General features: G+C 37.7%; 1 protein-coding gene across 5 annotated transcripts in view; it reads left to right on the top strand.

Moving 5' to 3' along the window:
• The window catches only part of DDX42 (DEAD-box helicase 42), a 36,682-nt gene that overhangs the window by 6,104 nt on the left and 8,089 nt on the right, over positions 1-22,489 (top strand). For 4 of the 5 annotated variants that reach the window (XM_019805187.2, XM_034640994.1, XM_002924516.4 and 1 more), the window contains 10 exons: positions 6,181-6,417; positions 7,919-8,069; positions 12,181-12,242; positions 13,591-13,627; positions 14,454-14,603; positions 17,984-18,088; positions 19,725-19,844; positions 20,694-20,870; positions 21,461-21,589; positions 22,192-22,291. In XM_019805187.2, the coding sequence (XP_019660746.1) occupies positions 6,197-6,417; positions 7,919-8,069; positions 12,181-12,242; positions 13,591-13,627; positions 14,454-14,603; positions 17,984-18,088; positions 19,725-19,844; positions 20,694-20,870; positions 21,461-21,589; positions 22,192-22,291 (1,252 nt within the window). In that variant the 5' untranslated portion in view covers positions 6,181-6,196. Of the gene's footprint in view, positions 1-6,180; positions 6,418-7,918; positions 8,070-12,180; positions 12,243-13,590; positions 13,628-14,453; positions 14,604-17,983; positions 18,089-19,724; positions 19,845-20,693; positions 20,871-21,460; positions 21,590-22,191; positions 22,292-22,489 lie in introns of those variants that run through there. The other variant, XM_034640995.1, reaches the window with a different exon arrangement.

Here is a 22,489-nt window from a genome sequence, read left to right on the forward strand (position 1 = left end):
AGGCCGAGGGAGAAGCAAGGAGCCTGATGAGGGACTCAGTCCTAGGATCCCAGGATCACGACCCCAGCCGAAGGCAGATGCCTAACAGACCGAGCCACCCAGGTGTCCCTGTTTTTGTTTTTGTTATTAGTCATCCTAATGAGTGAGGAGGTATGGTTTTCATTTACATTTCCCTAATGATTAGTGATGTTTAGCATCTGTTATGTGCTTATTAGCCATTTATATATCTTTGGAGAAATGTCTGTTTGGGTACTTTGCCTGTTTTTAAGTTGGATCATTTGGGATTTTTTGGTTGGTGGTTGTTTTTCCGGAAGTCTTGTGAACTTCACCTGGGTGTGGAAGTCATGCGGTGATTTTACATGTGCTGAAGCTAGTGGGTGTTTTCACCTTTTCTTGTCAATGTGAGAAGTGTTTATGGAGACAGAGGTGAAATTTCAGAGCTGTTTGATAGGAGTTTGCCAGCTTGGTAGGAAGGGTGTAGCAGGCATGTTATTGTTATCATCTGAGAGAAGGCTTAGAAGCACACACGTGTGTTAAAACCAAATACAGCTTTGAGAAGACCCACAAATAGCAGGAATATAGTTAATTTTTTCATATTCTCACTATATTTCTTTCTTTTTTTTTTTTTAAGATTTTATTTATTTATTTGACAGAGACAGCCAGCTAGAGAGGGAACACAAGCAGGGGGAGTGGGAGAGGAAGAAGCAGGCTCCCAGTGGAGGAGCCTGATGTGGGACTCGATCCCAGAACGCTGGGATCACGCCCTGAGCCGAAGGCAGACGCTTAACGACTGCACCACCCAGGCGCCCTCACTATATTTATTTCTTGATAAACTGCTTACTGGATGTCTCTTCAAACAATGTTTGCTTAGGCAAATTAATTTTAATAGCCTAAACAGGAGGCAGGGTGGCATCCTTTTTTTTTTTTTTTTTTTTTAAACATACAACCATAGAGATTAGGTTGGTTCTCTTTTGCTTGTTATATCAGTTACAATCCCTCAAACCTCTGTGGTGGTCAAGGGTCTGTAGCCACACAACTATACTGTATAGCCTACATAGTCTAATAGGAAGGATCATTGTCAAGAGTAAGGAATTAGTGGTGCATTGAGGATGATTGGCTTAGATTCCATCAGGAAGGCTGGATGGCAAGGTTTGTAATAATGAAAGATGATGGTTTTCACAAATACTGGGGCGAATTTTGAAGAGCCTGAATGCATGATATTTATTCATCCAACAAAAAAGTTGAGTACTACACACACATTAGGTTCTAAGGATACAGTGCTGGACAGAACACACAAAGTTCTTGCCCTCATAGAGCTAACCTTCTAGTCAGTGCGGTATTATAGAAAGTGCAGTTGTTCGGCCTTGCTAGAAGCAGTAAATTAGGGAAAATGGGCAGTGTGTTCTAGAGCAACCAGTGAAAGGCTTGAGGGTTCTGAAGTGTTCAATCTTTTGGTTGACCCATTTCTCAGAAGAGCAAAGAAAAAGATACTGTGTATTTTGCATCTTGTTCCATCTGAAAGCCATTGACTCTTACCTGCCTGAAGTCACACTACCTGCCTATTTGTAGCAGAAGTTGAATTTTTAACACCAAGGATATGATTTGCCGCTTTTGTAATTTGAGCCCTTTAATAGGACTAATTTATGTCTGTACCTGTCCTTTTCTCCTATCCAGTATCTTGTTTCTTCAGTCTCCTTCTGAGGACCTTGTTCTTAGGATTTTCCTTTCATCCTACATCTTCAGTTTTTAGATCTCTGTTGGCTTTTCCTCTTTAGCATATAAACATGCTTATGTTTCCTTCTTTGTTTTTTTTTTTTTTTAAGATTTTATTTACTTATTTGACAGAGGGAAAGAGAAAGAGTACAAGTAGGGGGAGCGGCAGATGGAGAGGGAGAAGCAGACTTCCTGCTGAGCAGGGAGCCTGATATGGGGCTTGATCCCAGGACCCTGAGATCATGACCTGAACCGAAGGCAGACCCTTAACTGACTGAGCCACCCAGGCGCCCCACTTATGTTTCTTTCTTAAACAGAATCCCCCTAGTTAGCACCTCACTCTTTCCTTCCTATCGTTGGTATAAACTTAGGAAGTAATCTTTTTTTTTTTTTTTTTAAAGATTTTATTTATTTATTCGACAGAGATAGAGACAGCCAGCGAAAGAGGGAACACAAGCAGGGGGGAGTGGGAGAGGAAGAAGCAGGCTCACAGCAGAGGAGCCCGATGTGGGGCTCGATCCCATAACGCTGGGATCACGCCCTGAGCCGAAGGCAGACGCTCAACCGTTGTGCCACCCAGGCGCCCCAAAACTTAGGAAGTAATCTTTACTCCGCTTGACCTAGTCTTACTGTCCACTACTTCCCAGTCACTCCTCAACCCTGCCCCTACTGTTCCATTGAAACTCTTGCCCTGATGACTCCCGCTTGCATATCCAACAGAGGCCTTTTAAGTTCTGTTCTTCTGGCTTCTCTTTAGTTTTTAACATCGGACATTTCTTTCTGCCTATAAAACTTCTCTCACCATCTCTGCCACTATTCTCCACTGTCCTTCCTCCCTCCTCTCCTCCTCGGGTCACCATGTGAACTTCTCTTCCCCTGCCCATTCCTAACTATTGATCTGCCCTAACATTTGTCTTGCTCCTTTTCTCACTCTCTGTGCCTCTCTCTGCTAGCTTATCTACCCCAGTAACCTCAAATGCAAGTGTGTTCTGTCAGATCTGTAGCACCATCACAGACCCTTCTCTGCACTTACAGGCCCGACGTGGCATCTTTCCTTAGCTCTTCTATCTCTTGTTTTAACCTGCTCATCTGGGCCCTGCCTGCCTTTCTGAACGTGTGTTCTGCAACTTTCCTAGATGTCCTACTGAACCCTAGCTGCATGGCACTATTTCCAGTTGTCTCTGGTGGTACTTAGAGTTTCTTCAATTGAAAATGCCCCCCTTTCACACTTCTGCCCTGGTCCAGTGCCTCTTCAGATTTTAGAACTGAACACGGTGTTGTCTCGGAAAAACGGTGTCTTCTCCCCTGCTCATCCTGCGCTGGGTACCCCTTTCCTCAGCCACCAGTGAGTATGCTTTGTGCAGTAGCCCTGCTGCAGCATGTCATGGTGACTTTTTAGCTGGTTAAAACCACACCATGAACCCCTTGAGGGTGGGGCTGTATTTTCCACATACAAATGCCCAGCTCTCACACACTCTCACATTCTTCAGCAAGCTTTCAGCAAACCGTTGAAAGTTTTCCTGCTAGGAGATTGTTCATGTGATTCTTAAAATCTACCCAAACTTAAAGGGTGTTTTTCCATCGTTCCTCTCTCTACCTTCTGATTTCTATGGCTTATTTATTAGCCCCTTGTGATATTTTATATACACTAGGAAAAATTAGGTTAAAATTCACATTCATCATTTTTATCATTTAGGGACAGTTCTTGTAAAGCCAGGTTCATATATTGGTTAAGCAATATTATCAGATGCTAAAATTTTCTTGCTTGTAAATATTCTTACTAAATCTTACCTCATTATAATCATGTTGATTCTTCTTAAGGTTGAGGAAAGCAGAAGATGGTCTTAGTTAAATTCAAGCAAACTAGTACTCATTAAGTACTTATTTTAGCCACGTGTAACTTTTATGGAAGGTCCAAAATGATTAAAGACGTCCCCGTCCAGCCCCCTAAAGACATTCCCTACCTGGAACTAAGGGTGGAGATTAACACAGCATAAATCAGATTTAATACTAAGTAGACTAAACTAAATGCTATATAATAACAGTTCAAACAAAACCCTATAAGGTATGTATGGGGAGGGGCATAGAACTAGAAAAGTAGAGCATGTTGTTCATGGTCTTTTCAACGTTGTCGTAATATAAAAAGCAGCTTTGGGAACTTTTCCCCTTTGGCTTCAGAGTCCATTATAACATTTTAACTTTTCTTTTTAATGGTAAACCTTAATACAAAGAAGAAAATAAAAATGAAATAACTGCTATTAACATTTTGATAAACAGCCCTCCCCCTCTCTCTGTGTATGTAACTATGCTTTTATATTGAATTACGTTGAATCATGCCACCTACCTTGTTTTATGCCCTTCTTTTATTCAATGTGTATCGGACACTTTTCCATAAATATAAATAGTAGTTAAAATTTTAAAAACTTAGAATACATATTCCTTTGGTTAAGCAATCACATTTTGAAAATTGATCCTGTCTAGCCCCACATCCAGCTCCCTGCAGGGAGCCTGCTTCTCCCTGTCTGTGCTTCTCCGCCCTTCTCCTGTGCTGGTGTGCGCGCGCTCTCTCTCTCTCTCTCTCAAATAAATAAAACCTTTAAAAGAAAGGAAAAGAAAATTGATCCTAAAGAAATAACTACAGGTATGCACAAAGATTCAGCTTTGTGATATGTTTCACAACACTATAAAACAGTAGTGGAGAGGGGTGCCTGGGCGTCTCGGTCGGTTGAGCGTCTGACTTTGGATTTCGGCTCAGTCACGATCTCAGGGCCCTGAGATCAAGCCTCGTGTAGCTTTCCGCACTCAGCATGGAGTCTCCTTGAGACTCTCTCTCCCTCTCCCTTTGCCCCTTCTCCACGCTCGTGCTCTCTCTGGCTCTCTCAAATCTTTTTTTTTTTTTTAACCCTTTAAAAAAATAAAAATAAAACAGCGGAGAAACGTATTTATTGACATTTAAAGATGTTCATAGTATATCATTAGGTGAAGAAGTTGGTAACTAAAACAATACATATAGTATGGTTTCAGTTTTGTTTTTAAATTTGTGTGTGCATATACACATAGTGTAGAAAAAATAGCAAAAGATATCAAAATTATATACCTAGAAGAGGAAATTTCAGGTAGTTTTAAATTTTGTTCTTTTTGCTTTCTGGTCTTTCTGCTTTTCTGTGAAACTTAGGTAGCTTGTGTCATTAAAAAAGGTTTTTTGGAGCCAAGATTAGTAAGTTAATACAGTTTTGTTTTTAAACTGATTTGATCAATGCTCAGGAAATTTCTTTGCGATTCTTAACCATAGTCTGACTACTTCAGGCAACATATCAGTGAATCATTTTTTCTTACTGGCTAGTGTTCTAGTGGGCATTGCCCAATAAACACATGGTTCACGAGTACCCTTCAGAGACAATTACATAGATACTTTCTACAAATAACTGATCTTAACTTTCAAGTTTTGATTCTTTCATTCTTCCAGGTATTACCAAAAGATAATCTTTTATTTTGGGACAGTTTTGCTGATAGCACCTCAGTCTCTGTGACAGCAAGCACTACATTATATTGTAATTGTAGGTTGTTTTTGTTTTTTGGGTGGTTTTTTTGGTCATCTATTTTCCGGGCAGACTATAACATAAACACCTTGGTAATAAATATTAAGAGATTAAGTCTTTTCATCTTGGTATCTTTAGTTGCCTAACAAGCCTAGCACGTATCAGATCCTCAAAATATTTGTTGTCTTGTATTTTTGGCAGCTTAAAGATGTAGCAGTCGAATCCTTTTGAAGGGAAAATGTTAAATACCACACTCCTGTTTAGATTGTGATCCCAAAAAATGAATAACATTTTATTTAATGTTTTTAGAAAATGTAACTGTTCTGTTGGGGTTGACATATCACATAGCTGAAGTACAAAGTTAAGTAGTTTTTTGTTCTTGGTTTTTGTGGGTTTTTTAAAGATTTATTATTTCAGAGAGAGCTGCATGCAAGCATGGGGAGGGCAGAGGAAGAGGGAAGGAGAATCCTCAAGCACACCCTGCACAGAGTGCAGAGCCCGATGTGGGGCTCAGTCCCAGGACCCTGAGATCATCAAACTAAGAGATGGACGCTCAACCACGGGAGCCACCCAGGCGCCCCCAAAGTTAAATAGTTTTAATTGAGAGGCAAAAATTTAAGATGAAGTGTAGGTAGAAGTTGGAAAAGACAGGGGCGCCTGGGTGGCTCAGTCGTTAAGCGTCTGCCTTCAGCTCAGGGGCATGATCCCAGTGTTCCGGAATCGAGCCCCGCATCGGGCTCCTCTGCTTGAACCCTGCTTCTTCCTCTCCCCCTCCCCCTGCTTGTGTTCCCTCTCTCACTGGCTGTCTCTATCTCTGTCAAATAAATAAATAAAATCTTAAAAAAAAAAAAAAGTTGGAAGAGACGTAAAAATCATTGGGCTATTTATAAAGTTAAATTTGTTATCAGTGTATTTTTTTTCCTTACAGATCAGTCACTGACACCATGAACTGGAATAAAGGTGGCCCTGGCACCAAGAGGGGATTTGGCTTTGGAGGTTTTGCTATTAGTGCTGGAAAGAAGGAGGAACCCAAACTCCCACAACAGTCCCACAGTGCCTTTGGGGCAACCAGCTCTTCTTCCGGATTTGGAAAATCAGCTCCACCACAGCTCCCTTCTTTCTACAAAATTGGATCCAAACGGGCCAACTTTGATGAAGAAAATGCGTAAGTGGTAATCCTGGTAGTTTAGCTTTTGAAATATTCATTCTATCAACAGAAATTGAGGTAGGGAAACCATTTGTTTCCTGAATAATATGACTTCTTTAATTGCCTATCTCAGTAAATTGCATTGTTCCTAATAAGTTAAATTGTTGAGTTTACTCATTTGTAAGGAACATGCTTGTGTGCTTACTTATATCTTTCCCTGTTCCAAAAAAGATTTGAGACTCTTAAAACTAAATGTGGCTGAAGAGTTTTAAATAATTCATGTGGTTTTGATGGCCTTTGCCGAAGTCTTTTATTGACCCCACGTAAGTTGTTTTGTGAAAAGACAGTAGTCGCAACTGGTAGAGACTCCGGTTTTGCCCAAGTTCTCAGGAAACATACTTACCAATTACCTTTTTAAACTTAATTATCTGATAGGGTAGGTGGTGGTTATAAAAAGGTAGGGTTTGAGGGTTTGAGCTCTTAATTCCTATCGATGATAATTTCTTTCTTAGCTGAATGTGTAGAAATCTCTTACTGCTGCTATTTCCAACCCAGTTGTAGGAAGTTGAGTTGTTTTGCTTGTTTGTTTCAATTAACTCAAGATGGAACACACAGCGGCATTTTTAAAGGCTTGTATACTGCAGGGATGAAATACAGTAGATGTTTAAGGTTTAGCAAAGTCAAGGATCATTATTCTAGAGAGCAATTTACCAATTCAGGGATACTTTTTCATTAGTTAAATGAAACCTATATAAATGAGTGTGTATGTGTGTGTAGCACATAACAGTTATTAGAGCTTTTAAAATAATTCCAGTGAAGACCTGAAGTACTTCAAAATTTTAAGCTGCAGTTGTTATTTATTTAATATTTGGTTGTATTACTATTTAATTTTGAGATAAGGCCTAAACAGTGTTTTTGTTTTCAGTTTATAAAGAGCTATGAAGTTGTCTTTTCTGAATATTTAAGGAGTATGGGGAATGATTTTGGATTGAGCATTTATTTTTAATCCTTGAAGTTTTCTGTCAGTCCTCAGAAATTAGTCCAGAACTTCTGAGGAAAGTCCCTAGCCTTATGAATATATTTCCAAAAATCTTTTTAAGGATCATAAAGAAAAAACTAGGTTTTTAATATTTATACATATATACAAAAGTAATTTTTTCCATGGCATACATTCTTTAATATTTCCTATATCTGTTCAGCAGTGCTATACTAAATTTTTACTGAAAACTTATCCCTTCTAACAGAACTGGAAATGTGATTTGAATAGACACTATTGAAATGAGAGAATCTGCTGTGACTGGTTTTTTTTTTTTTTTGCAATATTAGAATTTTGCATGTATTAAACAATAATAGGTCATTTGCCAAAGCCTGGAGGTCTCTAACATGTATAGTTTTAATAGTAATATATATATCATAATAAAAATTGTGTTAAATGAAGGATTCATAAACCCCAAATTAAACATTCACTTTACCAATCATGCATCTTAATTTTCAGATATATGTATTTTTAAATTTCCAGATATTTTGAAGATGAAGAAGAAGACTCAAGCAATGTTGATTTACCTTACATTCCTGCTGAAAATTCACCTACCCGCCAGCAGTTCCATTCCAAGCCGGCAGATTCTGACAGCGATGATGATCCCTTGGAGGCATTCATGGCCGAAGTGGAGGCAAGTATCAAGGCTGTTTTGTTAAGTTGCAGCAATTAGAAATAGACCAAATTAACCTAGTTCTTCAGTCTTTGTTTTCTGTCCCTCTCTTGGGAGAATTTTGCTCTTATACTGTATAGTATCTTAAACATTCATCCACATGCCCTGTAGCATTTTCAGAGATGATGGGTGCCTAGAAATTTGAACTGTGACCTTTGAGCAAGGGTAGCTCAAGGTTCGTATGTATGTGTTTTAATATTTCTTTGTCTGTTCTTAAGTGGAATGAATATTATCTCCTTCAGCCTATCATTAAAGGCAATTAAACTTTTAAGGAACTTGCTAAAATTATGAATTCTGTATTCTGTACTTTTAATGTTTGTTTCTTATTATCAGCATTATCAGCGTCCTAACCTCCCTGTAGAAATTGAAACTTGTAACCACTTTGTTCTTAAAACTCTTCTCACCAGGCTTTTGTGATTTTTGCATTTTGTCCTTTTTCTCCCATCTCTCTGACTTTTGTATCTGTTTACCTTTTATTATGAAAAATTTCAGATACATACAAAAGTAGAATAATAAAATGGGCTCCCATGTAACCTTCATCCTGCTTTATCAATTAACAACTTTTGGCCAATCTTGTGTTCTCTAACCCCTCTTCTTTCTTTTAAACTATTTTAAAGTAAATCCCAGGCATATCATTTCATCGTTAGTATTTCTGTATTTCTATAAGATAATATTTAAAAGACATAACTACCATATCATTGTACCAAAAAAAAATTTCATTACATATTCATCTTACTGTTATCTATTACTTTTATGATCCCCTTCCAATTTCTCACTATGTTGATTCCTACAGTTCACTGTATTGATTTACTGTTTTCACTCTTTACACATTTCTAATGACCTCATCTACTTCTAAAATTTAACTTCTATATGAATAATTCATGTCTTTAGTTTCACAGTCTCACTTTGGTTTCAGCTCTGCTTTTCTAAATCACATTGGCCATTTTTACATGGATGGTGTTCCCCTGGCATCTTTTCTTCCTCGGCCAGGTCTTTCTTTTGTCTTACATATTCCTCTTAATACCAGGAGATCACACATGTTCATGACTTACTTCATTTAATCCTCAGAATAACAATGGGGGGTTGGCAGAAAAAAATACCTAGAAATACAAGTTTTTAACTAATAAGAAAACTGAACACTATGGTAATTCATATCTCTTGCCCCAATCCCATTGGTACCCTGTGGCAGAGCTGGGATCCTGATTTTTCGGGCTTAGTAGTCCTGAGAACCTAGCTCTTTCTAGTACGTCATGCTACCTTTCCTCTTATTTGGCAAGTTCTGTCGATCTTTATAGTATCTTTTGCATCTGTTCCATCCTTTCTATTTCCACTATAGTCAGCCCGCTTTACACTTAAATTAACTCTTGCCTGGTGTAAATTTTCTCTCTGCCTTCGGTACTCTCCCATTTATGTGGTATACAGAAACAGAGTAATTGGACTAAAATGTTGTTTATCATGTTATTCCTCTTGCTCAAAAACTGTCACTCCATTACTTACGAAATAAAGTCCTTTCAGATTCCTCAGGTACTGGTAACCTAAGGTCTTCAGCCACATCTCATCTCTAAGAAAGGAGGGAGGGGCGCCTGGGTGGCTCAGTAGTTGAGTGTCTGCAGGAAGCCTGCTTATCCCTCTGCCACTTCCCCTGCTTGTGTTCCCTCTTTCGCTATCTCTCTCTATCAAATAAATAAATAAAATCTTTAAAAAAAGGAGGGAAAGAATGAATCCCATATAGATCTTTTTGTTTGGCGTAGATACTGCTTTTTAAACATGTGGGTCAAAATTTTTAAGATTAGTTTTAAGATATTATCTAGAAGCTCAGACTCTCCAAAAGTGGACACTCTGGCAAGACTAAGCCTGCGTTCTTATTCTTGCAAAGACAAAACCAGTTTTGTGCTGAGCAAAAGGCTGTGTGCTTTAGATAGCTAAGGCTTTCTTTCTCTAGTTCACCTTAGTTCTGTCAGTCCCTTTTATCTTCTTGACATTGAGGCTACCATTTACAGCCCTTTATCATGACACTTGTGTTTAGTTTTCTTACAGTGGAGAAATATTTTTCTGTGCTTAGGTGTCTTATCAAATACCAGAAAATAAAAGACTCAGGACCATGTGATACAGGAAAAATTGTAGCATGCTTTAGAATATTCCTACTAAATAAAGCGCAAGCAAAGCACGTATGTATCAAAAGAAAACTTTTCGTATCCTGGTTTACTTCCTTCATTGCCAGATTGGTACCCATTACTCTGTTTAACCCCATCTTGATATAGAATAACTCAGATTACCTGCCTCTTAGAGAGTATGCACTTTATAGGTAGCAAAGCGAGAATTCAACTCCAAATCCCATATTCTTTCTGCTGTGTCATTCCATATCTAAGTTCTTGTAGCACTGTATTTTGGGGATAACACCAGAACTATTCAGAACTTTCATGTGCTTTGCCACGTGGTGGTGATTTAGTTAAGTATGTTACATGATTCTCTCTGCAAGTAAAGGCAATAAATGTTTTGTCATGTTTGAGGTATCTTACATATATCTTTTTTCCCCTTTTGAGATACAGACATTTCCCAAAGGGCTATTTTTCATATCTTGCAATCTCTAGTGATGAATAAGAAAAATCATTTCTTGATTTTTCTCAGTTTAAATTCAGATTTAATTTTTGGTAATGCAACTTGGTGTAACCCTTTTTGAGTGGGAGTATCCAAGAATGGCCCAGATTCTCCTGCCTGGCATTTCAAGTAGTTGAAACTGTAGGAGGGTAAATCTTTTTGATACAGTATCATTCTTCGGGGTGTTTTTTGGTATAATATCCAAAGGGTTTTTGCTGATCTTAGGACAGAGAAATTGGATATTGTCTGATCTTGGAGAGAGTGTTGTTGCCACAGTATTGCATTAATCCTTGATCTCAGGTATATTCTTCACTAGAAAATGTAAACTTCTCTATTGTTTAAACTCAAGATAAAGACTTATTTTTAGCCAGTGTTTCAAAAGATTTATGTAGTCTTAAAAAAAAAAAGACGTTCTGTAAGTGTTTGTGACCCATTCCTTATGTTACATTGCTTATGTCATCTTCACTTTAGTTGTAGTCTTGAGTATATCGTCTGTTTGGCTCAATTTCTTAAAAAGTAAATTGGTTTATATGCAGTATTTCGTTTTAAAGTAACTCCACTATATCAGGAACATTTGATTAAATAGAACACCTGACCATGCCAGGTTATAGTTAGTGACATTTTTTTAAATCAGAGAAATCAGAAAATCTCATTGCAGGATGTATTTTACCTTGGAAAAATTACTTAATTCTTCTGACCTTGATTTTCACATGTATAAAACAAAGAGATCAGTGGTTGTTAATTTGCTGTGTATAACAGTTACCTTTGGAAAATGGATGATACATGCATTTAACTCCACCCCCAAGAATTCTGATTTGGTAGATTTAGAGCAGTGTTTTTCAGCCTCAGGACTTTTGACCTTTGGGGTTTGATAATTTGTTGTGGGGGCTGTCCTGTGCATATTGGGATGTTTGGCACCATCTATGGCTTTTACACACTAGATAATTAGTAACACCTCCCCCCCCACCCCCAGTCTCCTCAGAGGCAACCAGAAACATCTCCAGACATTGCCAAATGTCCACTGGGGACAAAATCACCCCAGGTTGAGAACAGTCTTTCCAAAGTCAGATCCAGAAATCTGCCATTTTTTACTAGCCCCGTTGGTAGTTTGATGTTAATGGTCTTAAGCTATGCTTTGAGAAAGGCTAGTTAGCCAGAATTTAAGGCCTTTTACAGCCATAATTTTTTTTTAAAGTGACTAGCTAAGCATTTTTTTCCAATTTTTCCATGTATGGTAAATATTGTAGCTAAAAATCATGGAGTCCACGTAGAGCCAAGTTTTTAGAACATTTAGGTATTTCTCTTTGAAAAAATGTGTCAAAATACATTTTGATTGCATCAAGATGTAAATGTCAAAATGCATAGCTAAAAGTGCTAAGGCACTTGTTTGAATCTAAAAATTCTTCACAAAGAAATCCCCTTTTAATGTGTTTAGTATCCACATATGATTCCATATGGCTTTTTGTTTCATTAGGATCAGGCGGCTAGAGACATGAAGCGGCTTGAAGAAAAGGACAAGGAAAGAAAAAACGTAAAGTAAGTTGTTTTCTTCTCCCTCACAAAGGTTACATGAAAAATGCTGAAGTATTGCAAAGTTTGTTCCCCCAAAGTTTATAGAGAAAATTTAAATACATAAGTGTCTTGACTTGAAGTTACCCCTGTATCTTAAAATAGAGATGACAAAAGTCTTTGCATTTGCAATAATTAAAGAACATTTTTATTAGTAGAGTAGTATTTAGTGTTTCATTATAAATAGTTTTTTAGTAGACACGAAAGTGAGTTACAGTGGGAGTTAAAAGAGCATAATCACTAAAGTTTGGGCTCATTGTTCTGAGTTTTGTCCCATAATTAATACAAAATAAGTTAATGCCTATGTCATTGATTATGAGGAATAGTGGTATCATAAAGTATGTTGTTAATAAATAACGTAACCTGGTTTATTTAAGGAGTGATATGCTTTAGCAGCAAGTCAGAACCTGAAATACCTTATTTTCTGGGAAAGCAAATCTTCTCTTTCCCTTGCTGAATACAACCCTCTTCAGACTTTTGCTTACCAGGCACAGGTGGGCATGGGTGGACTTCCCCTGTGCTTGTCAGTCGGTGCCTCAGGCTCTCCCCAAGGTTCCTGCGCCATTTGGAGGTTCAGCCCTCTCTTTGGTGCTTACTGTGTGTTGTATCTTCTTCCAGCTGCCCCGCACCGATGCTTGCCTGGAGAGCAGCAAGTGCTCTAGGTTAGGCAGAAAATCTGTTTAGAAACAGATGGTTGTGGGAACTACACAGCCATACTTTCTGTAGCTCCTGAGAGGTGCTGCACGTGGCGACGGCCCCCTTCTCCATGAGAACGGCTTAGGAGTTTTAGTACCAAACTTTTATGAAAGAGTTGAGGTAGTTTTTCTCTGCTCCCAAGGATTTTGGCTGAATCCAGTTACTCCAGAACTAGAAACTCTGGGGGACATTAAGAAAATTGTGACATCCTTCTTAGTACATACCAATTAGAGGGTGGGTTGGTTGTTTTTTTTTTTTAATATAAAATGCAGTTTCTTTTTAAAATGCCTTTCACAACTGCATTGTGTTTGTCTTATGGGGTTGACAAGGCTAGGATCCTTGGGTATCTATCTTGAAAGGTTTTACTCCTTATATCCTCATTAGTAATTGATAGGGGTACCATATCATCCCATTCAAAAGAATGCAAACTGCAGCTTACAGATTGAAGCCACACGTGTATGATGGATGGATAGTGTACAGTGTGCTTACTGCTGCTTTGTTATTGTTAGTGTTGAGAGTTCCTGTGCTGTATGGAATTCAACACTAATCTGCTATTAAGTATGGAGCTGGGTATGTGGAACATTTGCAGGGAAGTTTGTTTCTCCGCTTGTTTTTCCAGGGGTATTCGAGATGACATTGAAGAGGAAGATGACCAAGTGAGTTCCTATGCAGTATTTCTATCTTTTATTTTTACCCCACAAAGTCTGTACTGGGGACAAGCTAGAGCTTGCCTTCACTGAAATGGCCATTCCTGACAGTGAGCAGGGAATGTCATGTGACTTGCTCCTTTTCTACATGTATGACCAATTGGTGTTAGAGAAATTCACATAGCTTTCCCCCATGTTGAAGATGGAACTTTTGATCAACTATGACATCAAAAACAAATATGAGCTTTACTCAGCTTGATTTTTTTTTCCAAAATTAATGTTTATGCTTCTAAGTCAAGAAGTAGTGTGGGATCTACTGATGGCCTCTAGCAGCATCTAACCTCTGCCTCTTTCTAAGGGTTCTATTTCAAGATGGAACATTAATTTGATGACTGTCCTTCAGTATTTCTTTTCCCATTGTTCAGTTGTGGGATGTTGAGAAGGGAACCAGAGTGAGCAGTAGCCCTTTCCATGTTTGTGACCCTTCTAATCAGTGTCAACTTCCAAACTTGGATTGGTCAATCCACAGCATGTATTCCACAGCTCTGGGCAGGGTAGACACCCCACCCCAGGAAGGCCGTGTGATAGACAGCTTTGTAAGTCTTCTTGTTAAACAAGTTAAGTCATTGTGTAGTACTAACTGTCTCATTCATTTCTTTTGATTGTCCCTCTGAATACTGCTATTGCTAAAGGAATCATTGCTAGTATAAGCTTTGCCTTACTTGGTAGGTATTTAAACTGTGCAGTCATCTGGTACACTGTGTGCACTAATTACAGGAGCAGAGATGTTCTTAGTTGTATTTGGGTATGATTATGTTCTTGTGCTTTCCTGCAGGAAGCTTATTTTCGGTACATGGCAGAGAACCCAACTGCTGGTGTGGTTCAAGAGGAAGAAGAAGATAATTTGGAATATGATAGTGATGGAAATCCAATTGCACCTTCCAAAAAAATCATTGATCCTCTTCCTCCCATTGATCATTCAGAGGTACGGTGTTTCTTGCTGAATTTGATTCTTATTTCAAAAGCTGATAGTTCTCTTCGGCTTTAATATTTAGGTTTTCTCAATATGTGAGTAATCCTGATTCATACTCCTTATGTCATGAAAATATTTATTCTCTGGGATCTTCCCATCTCTGCTAAGTGGTTGAGTCAGGAAGTGAAGCTTTATAGCTTATGTGTTAAAGCGCAGCTGAACCGCTCACTCCCATTCGATCGTAGGCTAAGAATTTTTTTTTAAGCAGTTGTACTTATTTTCCAGACCATCATTTATCTTTCAAAGTGGGCCCTTGGGCCTGCATTTGTTTTTTAATCACCGTAAATCTTTATTGTTTCTCTCAGATGTGGGGCAGATGAGAGGCTGTTCCTTCAAAGTGGAGTCAGGAATTACAGTTCCCTTATTAAGTCAGGAAAAAGAGAATGAGGATATCAGTATACTCACTTGGAAAAAAAAAAAAAACTGTTTCATTCAGGTTAAGTGTCAGACTAGATCTTGCATGCCCTAGTAGAGATCTAGAATAGTGGTTCTCAAGGTGTGGTCCAAGGGCTCCTACAGGGAAGGATCTTTTCAGGGAGTCTGCAGAGTCAAAAAAAATTTTTCATAATAATGCCAGCATAATTTGCCTTTTCCAACACATCAGCATCTACATCGATAGCTGAAAGCATTGGTAGGTAGCACTCCCGAAACCTTAGCACAAATGAGTCAAGGCAGTGTTACCAGCTCTTCCGGTGGCGGTTGTAGTCTTCCCTGCCACGCCCTCACAGTTTAAAAAAAAAAAAAAAAAGCTAGCTGCACATAAGAATATCCTCGACGAAACAGTAAAAATTATGATTTATTAAATCTTGACCCTTGTGTGAGTTTTTCTTCCGTGTGACAAAGTGAGAGGAATGAATAAAGCATTTCTGTTGCATGTCAGAATAGGATAGTTGTCTCTAGGAAAAGCACTCAGGTGTTTGAGTTGTAAGCCGAACTAGCTGCTTTTTTTCACAGAACAGCATTTTCATTTGGGAAAATGAATGACTTTTCAAGGGAAACAATTGAAAATGTTTATTGCCAATGATAGGAATTCAAGCTTTCAAGCGAAAATTAGAATTTGGGAAACTTCAATTCACCAGATGGAGCTGAACAGCTTTCCAGTACTTAAAGTCTGTTGTAATGAAATTGATGGTGATAAACAAGTATGTTTTTTTAATTGTATCCTGAAATGTTTCACCGTGTGGATGATATGCATCCTACCTCAGCGAACCAGTGTTTTCAAGTAGCCAATGCATGATTTTACAAAATTGTGCGTGAGTAAAGTCTTCATTCAAAGTGCGCAATAGACCTGTGGATTGTAATATAACAATGTGAAAAGATCATTTATATGGTGTCAGATTATACAGTAAAAATACCTTTTAAGAAGTGACCACTTGTCAACGCTCAGTGTACTATCAAAGCAGTAAAAATTCACAAGAGAAGACTACTAAAAATAAATACTCTTCTCCCTTTTCTAATTACATACCTTTGTGAGACCAGATTTTCTTCATAGGCTTCAATCAAAGCAAAATATCACAATTTGAATACAGTAGGGACCAGTTTCTTTTAAGTCAGACATTAAAGGGATTTGTAAAAATATAAAACAAGGTTATAACTTTTTTTAAATTAAAGCTTTTATGGTAAAGTATAATGGTTATTATTTTTAAATGAATAAATCTTAAAGAATTTTCTCAATTTTAATTTTAATATGGTAAATACCAGTGGATAAAACCCACACAAGCAAAAGCTCATTGTGTTTTTGTTAAGTATAAAGGGCACCTGAGCCTAAAATGTTTGAGAACTATTGGTCTAGAGTAGAGTATGGGTTATATTCAATGTCTTAAATGTTTCCTTTTGTACAGATGCTACCAAATAATGCCTTGGTATTTTACATGTGGCAAATGAAACTAAATATGTGAAACTGATGTGGGAGGAAGCATCCATGACAAAGGATGAAAATCTAATAAGGAAAAACATACAAGTACTTGAAATAATCATCTAATAAGATGTTTGAGATACTTGAAGCTCTCAAACCTCATCATCACGCTGGGGTAGCCCACAGTTGTCCTCATGTAGTGTGGGCAGTCTGCCAGGAGAGACCGGAAGTAAGGAAAGGATAGCCGTTCTGCCTCCAAGTAGCTTTTCTTCACGTTCATTTCATGTATTTATTCATATATTTATTATTTTATTCATTTCATACCTATATATAACAAAATTACATATTTGTACATACAGTTTGTGGACAGAGACAGTTCTGCCCTCATGGACCTTCTATTCTGAAAACGAGAAGAGAACTGAGGAAGATCCTGTTACAGCTTAGTGCAGCATGGTGGGGAACATAACAAAAGGTTCTGCCTATTCGTAGTGTTAAAGAAGAACTTTTAAAACTTTATTTCTTACTTTTTTGTTGATAATACCATAGAAATATAATTTTAGGCTATATCCAGAATTAATGTAATTTTACTGTAGACCACTTACATGGTTAAAGAGAATCATTTAGCCAAATTCATAAGTGGTGATTTGCTTATTTTTATAGTCTCAGTACAGTAAGTTATGAAAAGAGTTAGCAGGAATGACTTTTTCCCTCTTTGGAATTGGAAATGCTTAGCCATACATTTTTTTAAAGTTCTGTAGAGTCTCATGGTTTTAAAAGAATAGAACTCCCTCTAAAGGCAGAGCTCCCCTCAAAGGAAATATTAGAAATGTTTTTAAATGCTAGAGCTAGGTGAACAGCTTATTCCAAAGCATATTTAAATAAGGTGGAGGAATGTCTTTAAAACACTTGTCTTCTAAAATGAAACAAGACAAAATCAGAGAGGGAGGCAAACCATGAGAGACTCTCAATCATAGGAAACAAACTGAGGGTTGCTGGAGGGGAGGGGTCAGGGGTGGGGTAATTGGGTGATGGACATTAAGGAGGGCACGTGATGTAATGAGCACTGGGTGTTATATAAGAGTGATGAGTCGCTGAATTCTACCTCTGAAACTAATAATACACTGTATGTTAATTAATTGATTTGAATTAAAAAATGAATAAAACAAAAAAATACTCGTCTTCTGAGGCCTTTGGCTTTGTAGAGATTCCTTAGCCTGCATCAAGGTGGTTCGAATTTGAGGTGTGCTTTAAGAGTCTCTTTAGGAAGTAGATTGGTGTTTATGTTGAAAATGGAAATAGGAAAAGATACTGGCTGTACATTTGGGATGTGTGACATGAATAAATGAGTTCCTTTGTTCTCTCTTGCCGGTTAAGACTTTACTTATGTAATATGTGTAAAAGATTATTTTGTATTAAAATCAAACTTACAGGATTGACTCTTGAATTCTAGACTAACTTTGAATAATTGGACCTGCAGATTGACTATCCACCATTTGAAAAAAATTTTTACAACGAGCATGAAGAGATAACCAACCTCACCCCTCAGCAGCTAATAGATCTCCGTCATAAGCTCAATCTTCGGGTAAGTCATCATTAAGCCAAATATTTTTTTTTTTTTAAGATTTTTATTTATTTGAGCGAGAGAGAGTGTGCACAAGCTGGGGGCGCTGCAGAGGGAGAGGGAGATGCAAATTCCCCTGCTGAGCAGGGAGCCCGATGCAGGGCTTGATCCCGGGACCCTAGGGTCATGACCTGAGCCGAAGGCAGACACTTAGCCAACTGAGCCACGGAGGCGCCCCTAAGCCATATATTCTTGTATTAATGTTATAATATTAGTTAGTCCAGGGTTAGTATTATTGCTTATCCACACTAAAATAACCTTTTCTAATGGTCCTTGGACTGTCTTTGATAGAGTAATAACTATATGCTTTTAGGTTCCTATGTCTTGATTTTACTGTTTTAGTCTTCCAGCTATTTTAGGATGGGATTGTTTTTTCTTTAATGCAACGCATGTGAATGCTGTACGTGTTCAGTCAGTTTTGTGTCTTGTGATGGAATAAGAAGTCATTGTGACCTTAAAATTAACCAGCAGGTGTTTCTGCAGTGAGTATCGTGTGCTAGGAACTGTGTTGGGTGGGCTGGAAATGAAGGGTAAGAGTCCCCATCATCAGGAAGAGGAGATAGGATTGACAGATTTAAACAATATGTGAAGTATTAGAATATTTTAAAATTAAGACCTCTCAAATTATGTGTAGCACACTTTTAAAAAAATAGAAGAAGAAATTAACACCTTAAAATATGCACTGATTTCAGAATAATAGTTTTTAATTATCTGCCAAAAAGTTTTGGATTGTACATCAGCCACATTGTTTAGGGTACTGCTAGATGTTAGTTTAGTGAAACACAGATAATATAGTAATATCTACTCTAGTGTGGACAGCTGTCTGGCCTATGTCTGCCTTGGCAATTTCTGTGATGTTTGAACCTGTGTTCTGAGAGAGGATGTGTCCATATGCATGCATTGTCTATTTTCCAAGGGTAACGCCCCCCCCCAAAAAAAAACCTTTTAAGTGAAATTCTGTTTGGACATAATCAGTATTTAGAAGCATTATAGGGTTACTACTGTTGGCAATCAACATGAAGGGTTATAAGCCCCATTCTTCACCTGGTTACAGTCTGAACAATGTTAGACGGTGGCTGGACCATCATTAAGTGGGATACTAACCCCTTAGGCAGAATTGAAAATGTAGACAGTAGATTATAACCAGTGGGTATAGACATGTCTGGTTTGGTGTTCATTTGCACTTTTCATTTTGTTTCAAAAGCTTTTTTTTTTTTTTCCTACCTTCTGGTAAATAGTTATGCAAAATGGTAAAAAAAAAAATAGTATTCGTGACTTTTTCCAATTCATTAAGCAGTATTTTAATTTCTTATAAGAAAATTCTGATTTAAGAGATTCCTAGGCATTTAATCATTTTCAATCATATGACAATTATCTCAGGAATATTTATCATGGAGTTTTTTATGTAAGGCTTTAGATCCATTATTACTTGAGTTCTACCTTTTCAAACAGTGTGTGCTTTTGATCACAGACTTCTGTTTTCCCTTCTGTATACTCAAGCGAAGTACAAGATACAGGTAAACACTGTTGAACAACTTCGGATGCTGCTCATTTTGTTGAAGTACGAGTCACTCCTGGGAGTTGTCTTTATTTCTAGGTCTCTGGTGCTGCGCCTCCTAGACCGGGAAGTAGTTTTGCGCATTTTGGATTTGACGAACAACTTATGCACCAGATTCGGAAATCTGAGTACACACAGCCCACTCCAATACAGTGCCAGGTCAGTAAAACATAATGAAAGAAAAACAAAGTAGGAGGATATTCAGTGACCATACTTACTTTACAAACAAGTAAAAGCAGTAAAACAGCATGTAGTCCAAAATTATGTTGGCATAGAAGGTATATAAATATTTCCTCTGTGGCTTAGTCTCCAACTTTTGCTTTAATTAAGGGGGAGAAGAGAACATAAACGAAATCCAAGAGTATTTTTGAAACCTTAAGAAAATGAAAGAGGAAAAAGTTAACAAAAGTGAATTATTGACCATTTTAAGATTTTGCTAAAGGGGCTGGGAAATACTTTTTTGTATCTGCTAAATATCTTGAAAATATGACCTGAAGAAAGCAGTTTTTTAGGCTTACACTAACAAAGTTACTGTCAGTGACTAGGATTCCTTTGTGACCTGAAAATTCTCACTTACAACTGGAAATAATAACTTTTTTTTTCCATTTATATATGGGATTTATTCATTCCTACACAGAATATGAGAATTTTCTATATGTGCATGGGTAAGCTAGTCTGTACCTTCTCAAGGGGAAAATTTTTTTGATTTTAGCACCCACTTACGTTATAAATGGCAATTTTTCATTTCTGTGTCTCAAGCAAAATGGAGTCATTCATATTTTATAAACAGTGGCTGACCCACATGTACAGAATGATAATATTATTTCCTATAAATCAAGAAGGTTATGGAAATGCCAGGTATTCCTTGTTATTTTATAGCCAGTATGCACAACCCATCAGGATATTTTTGTTTCATTGGAAATGAATGTCATTAATTTCCCCAGGATTTCCTTCAGTATATCTTTAAAATCAAACGTTTAGAGTGGATATACTTTATTTTTTCTCTAGGGTGTGCCTGTGGCATTAAGTGGTAGAGACATGATTGGTATTGCCAAAACAGGCAGTGGAAAAACTGCAGCCTTTATCTGGCCCATGTTGATTCATATAATGGACCAGAAGGAATTGGAACCAGGTGATGGACCAATTGCAGTGATTGTGTGTCCTACCAGGGAGCTTTGCCAGCAGGTATGTACTTTGTGTAGAATGTTCCCTTTTGTATGTGAACTAGCAAGGGACTAGCCAGTCAAGATGGTAGAATTAACTGGGAAACTTTTTAAAAATGTGGTGAAATGCACATAAAATTTATTATTTTAATCATTTGTTATTAAATGATTAATATGTTCCACAGCATGAAGAACATTCACGTTGTTGGGCTACCAGGAAACTTTTGGAAAATATTATTTTACATGTTTTCTATGCAACCAAACATATATCTTTCCCTAAACATGTTTTAAGAGAAAAAATGTATGGGTATTACTTGTATTTTAAGTTCCCAATGTTTTCTTCTTGGGTTAATTCATTTTGCTTGGGGTAAAAAGGCAATGACAAGGTCAGGAAGAAAAGTTAAAAAAAAAAAAAAATAAGACAAGGTTGCCTGTTGGGGTGTGACAGTGCTGCTCTGTTCATTTACTTTATGAATAAAAATGTGATTTTAAAGCATTATCTAGCTTTTTGACTTTCTGTGACATCACATTCTCTGGGTTTTTTTAGAACTCCCTTTTGGGTATCGGTCAGTGTCCTGGTTTGCTCATGTCGTTATGTCAACAACTTTGCAGATCCATGCAGAATGTAAGCGGTTTGGGAAAGCATATAATCTTCGATCAGTCGCCGTGTACGGAGGAGGGAGCATGTGGGAGCAGGCCAAGGCCCTTCAGGAGGGGGCAGAGATTGTTGTGTGTACCCCAGTAAGTATGTCTTGGTTCAAATGGCTTCTTAGCCACTCGTGGTATGGAAAAAGGGTTAGTTGTTGAATGGAATGCCCTCTAAAATGTGGTAAAGCAGGGTCGAGCGTACTCTGGTAAATCACAGCCAGTGGCTTTGGTTTAATTTTGATTGGCCAGAATAGCAGTCCATTAAGATTCTCTGACATGTATATTAGTAGCTACAGATTTCCCTCTGTTTCAGATTTTTTTAATGCTTTTCTAGAAAATGGATCTGTGGTTACTTGAGAGCATCAAGAATCAGAAGATGGTCTATGGACCGTACAATATGGAGTTTGGTCATAGTTCCTAAAAGAGTATAGTCTAAACGTTAAAACCCATCAATAAGGTTTTAAATTAGGTTGTTTTAGAATGCCCCACAAAATCATTCTGGTCATGTTCCCACAACTAAGTTTTCAAATTTTCTGTTCTTTTATGCTCTGTAGTGCATAAAGTCCAAGTCTGTCAGACCCAGCGTCTGTTACAGTCTGCTGCTGGAGTGTTAGGACTTTTGCCGGGAGTACAGTTCTAGAAGTTCTTGTAAATGCCTTTAATTATACTTACTATTCACTTTTTGGATCTCATAGGGTCGACTAATTGATCATGTGAAGAAGAAAGCTACCAATCTTCAAAGAGTCTCTTACCTTGTATTTGATGAAGCAGATCGCATGTTTGACATGGGATTTGGTATGCCTTTAATACCAGTTTCTTCTGTCCCCATCCTCAGGATACTCGGTTTTTTCTTGTCTTTCTAGACTTAGCATTTTTTTCTGTATGAAGGATGCTAAAAATACTCCTGTATAGGATTAGACCGTAGAGATATAGCTGAGCCATTAACTATTTTTAGGCATTCTCTCGGAGTATGTTAGGCTTGACTGGGTAGAC

This window comes from Ailuropoda melanoleuca, chromosome 13 (assembly GCF_002007445.2).
Source record: "Ailuropoda melanoleuca isolate Jingjing chromosome 13, ASM200744v2, whole genome shotgun sequence".
In the NCBI taxonomy this organism is placed as follows: Eukaryota; Metazoa; Chordata; class Mammalia; order Carnivora; family Ursidae; genus Ailuropoda; species Ailuropoda melanoleuca.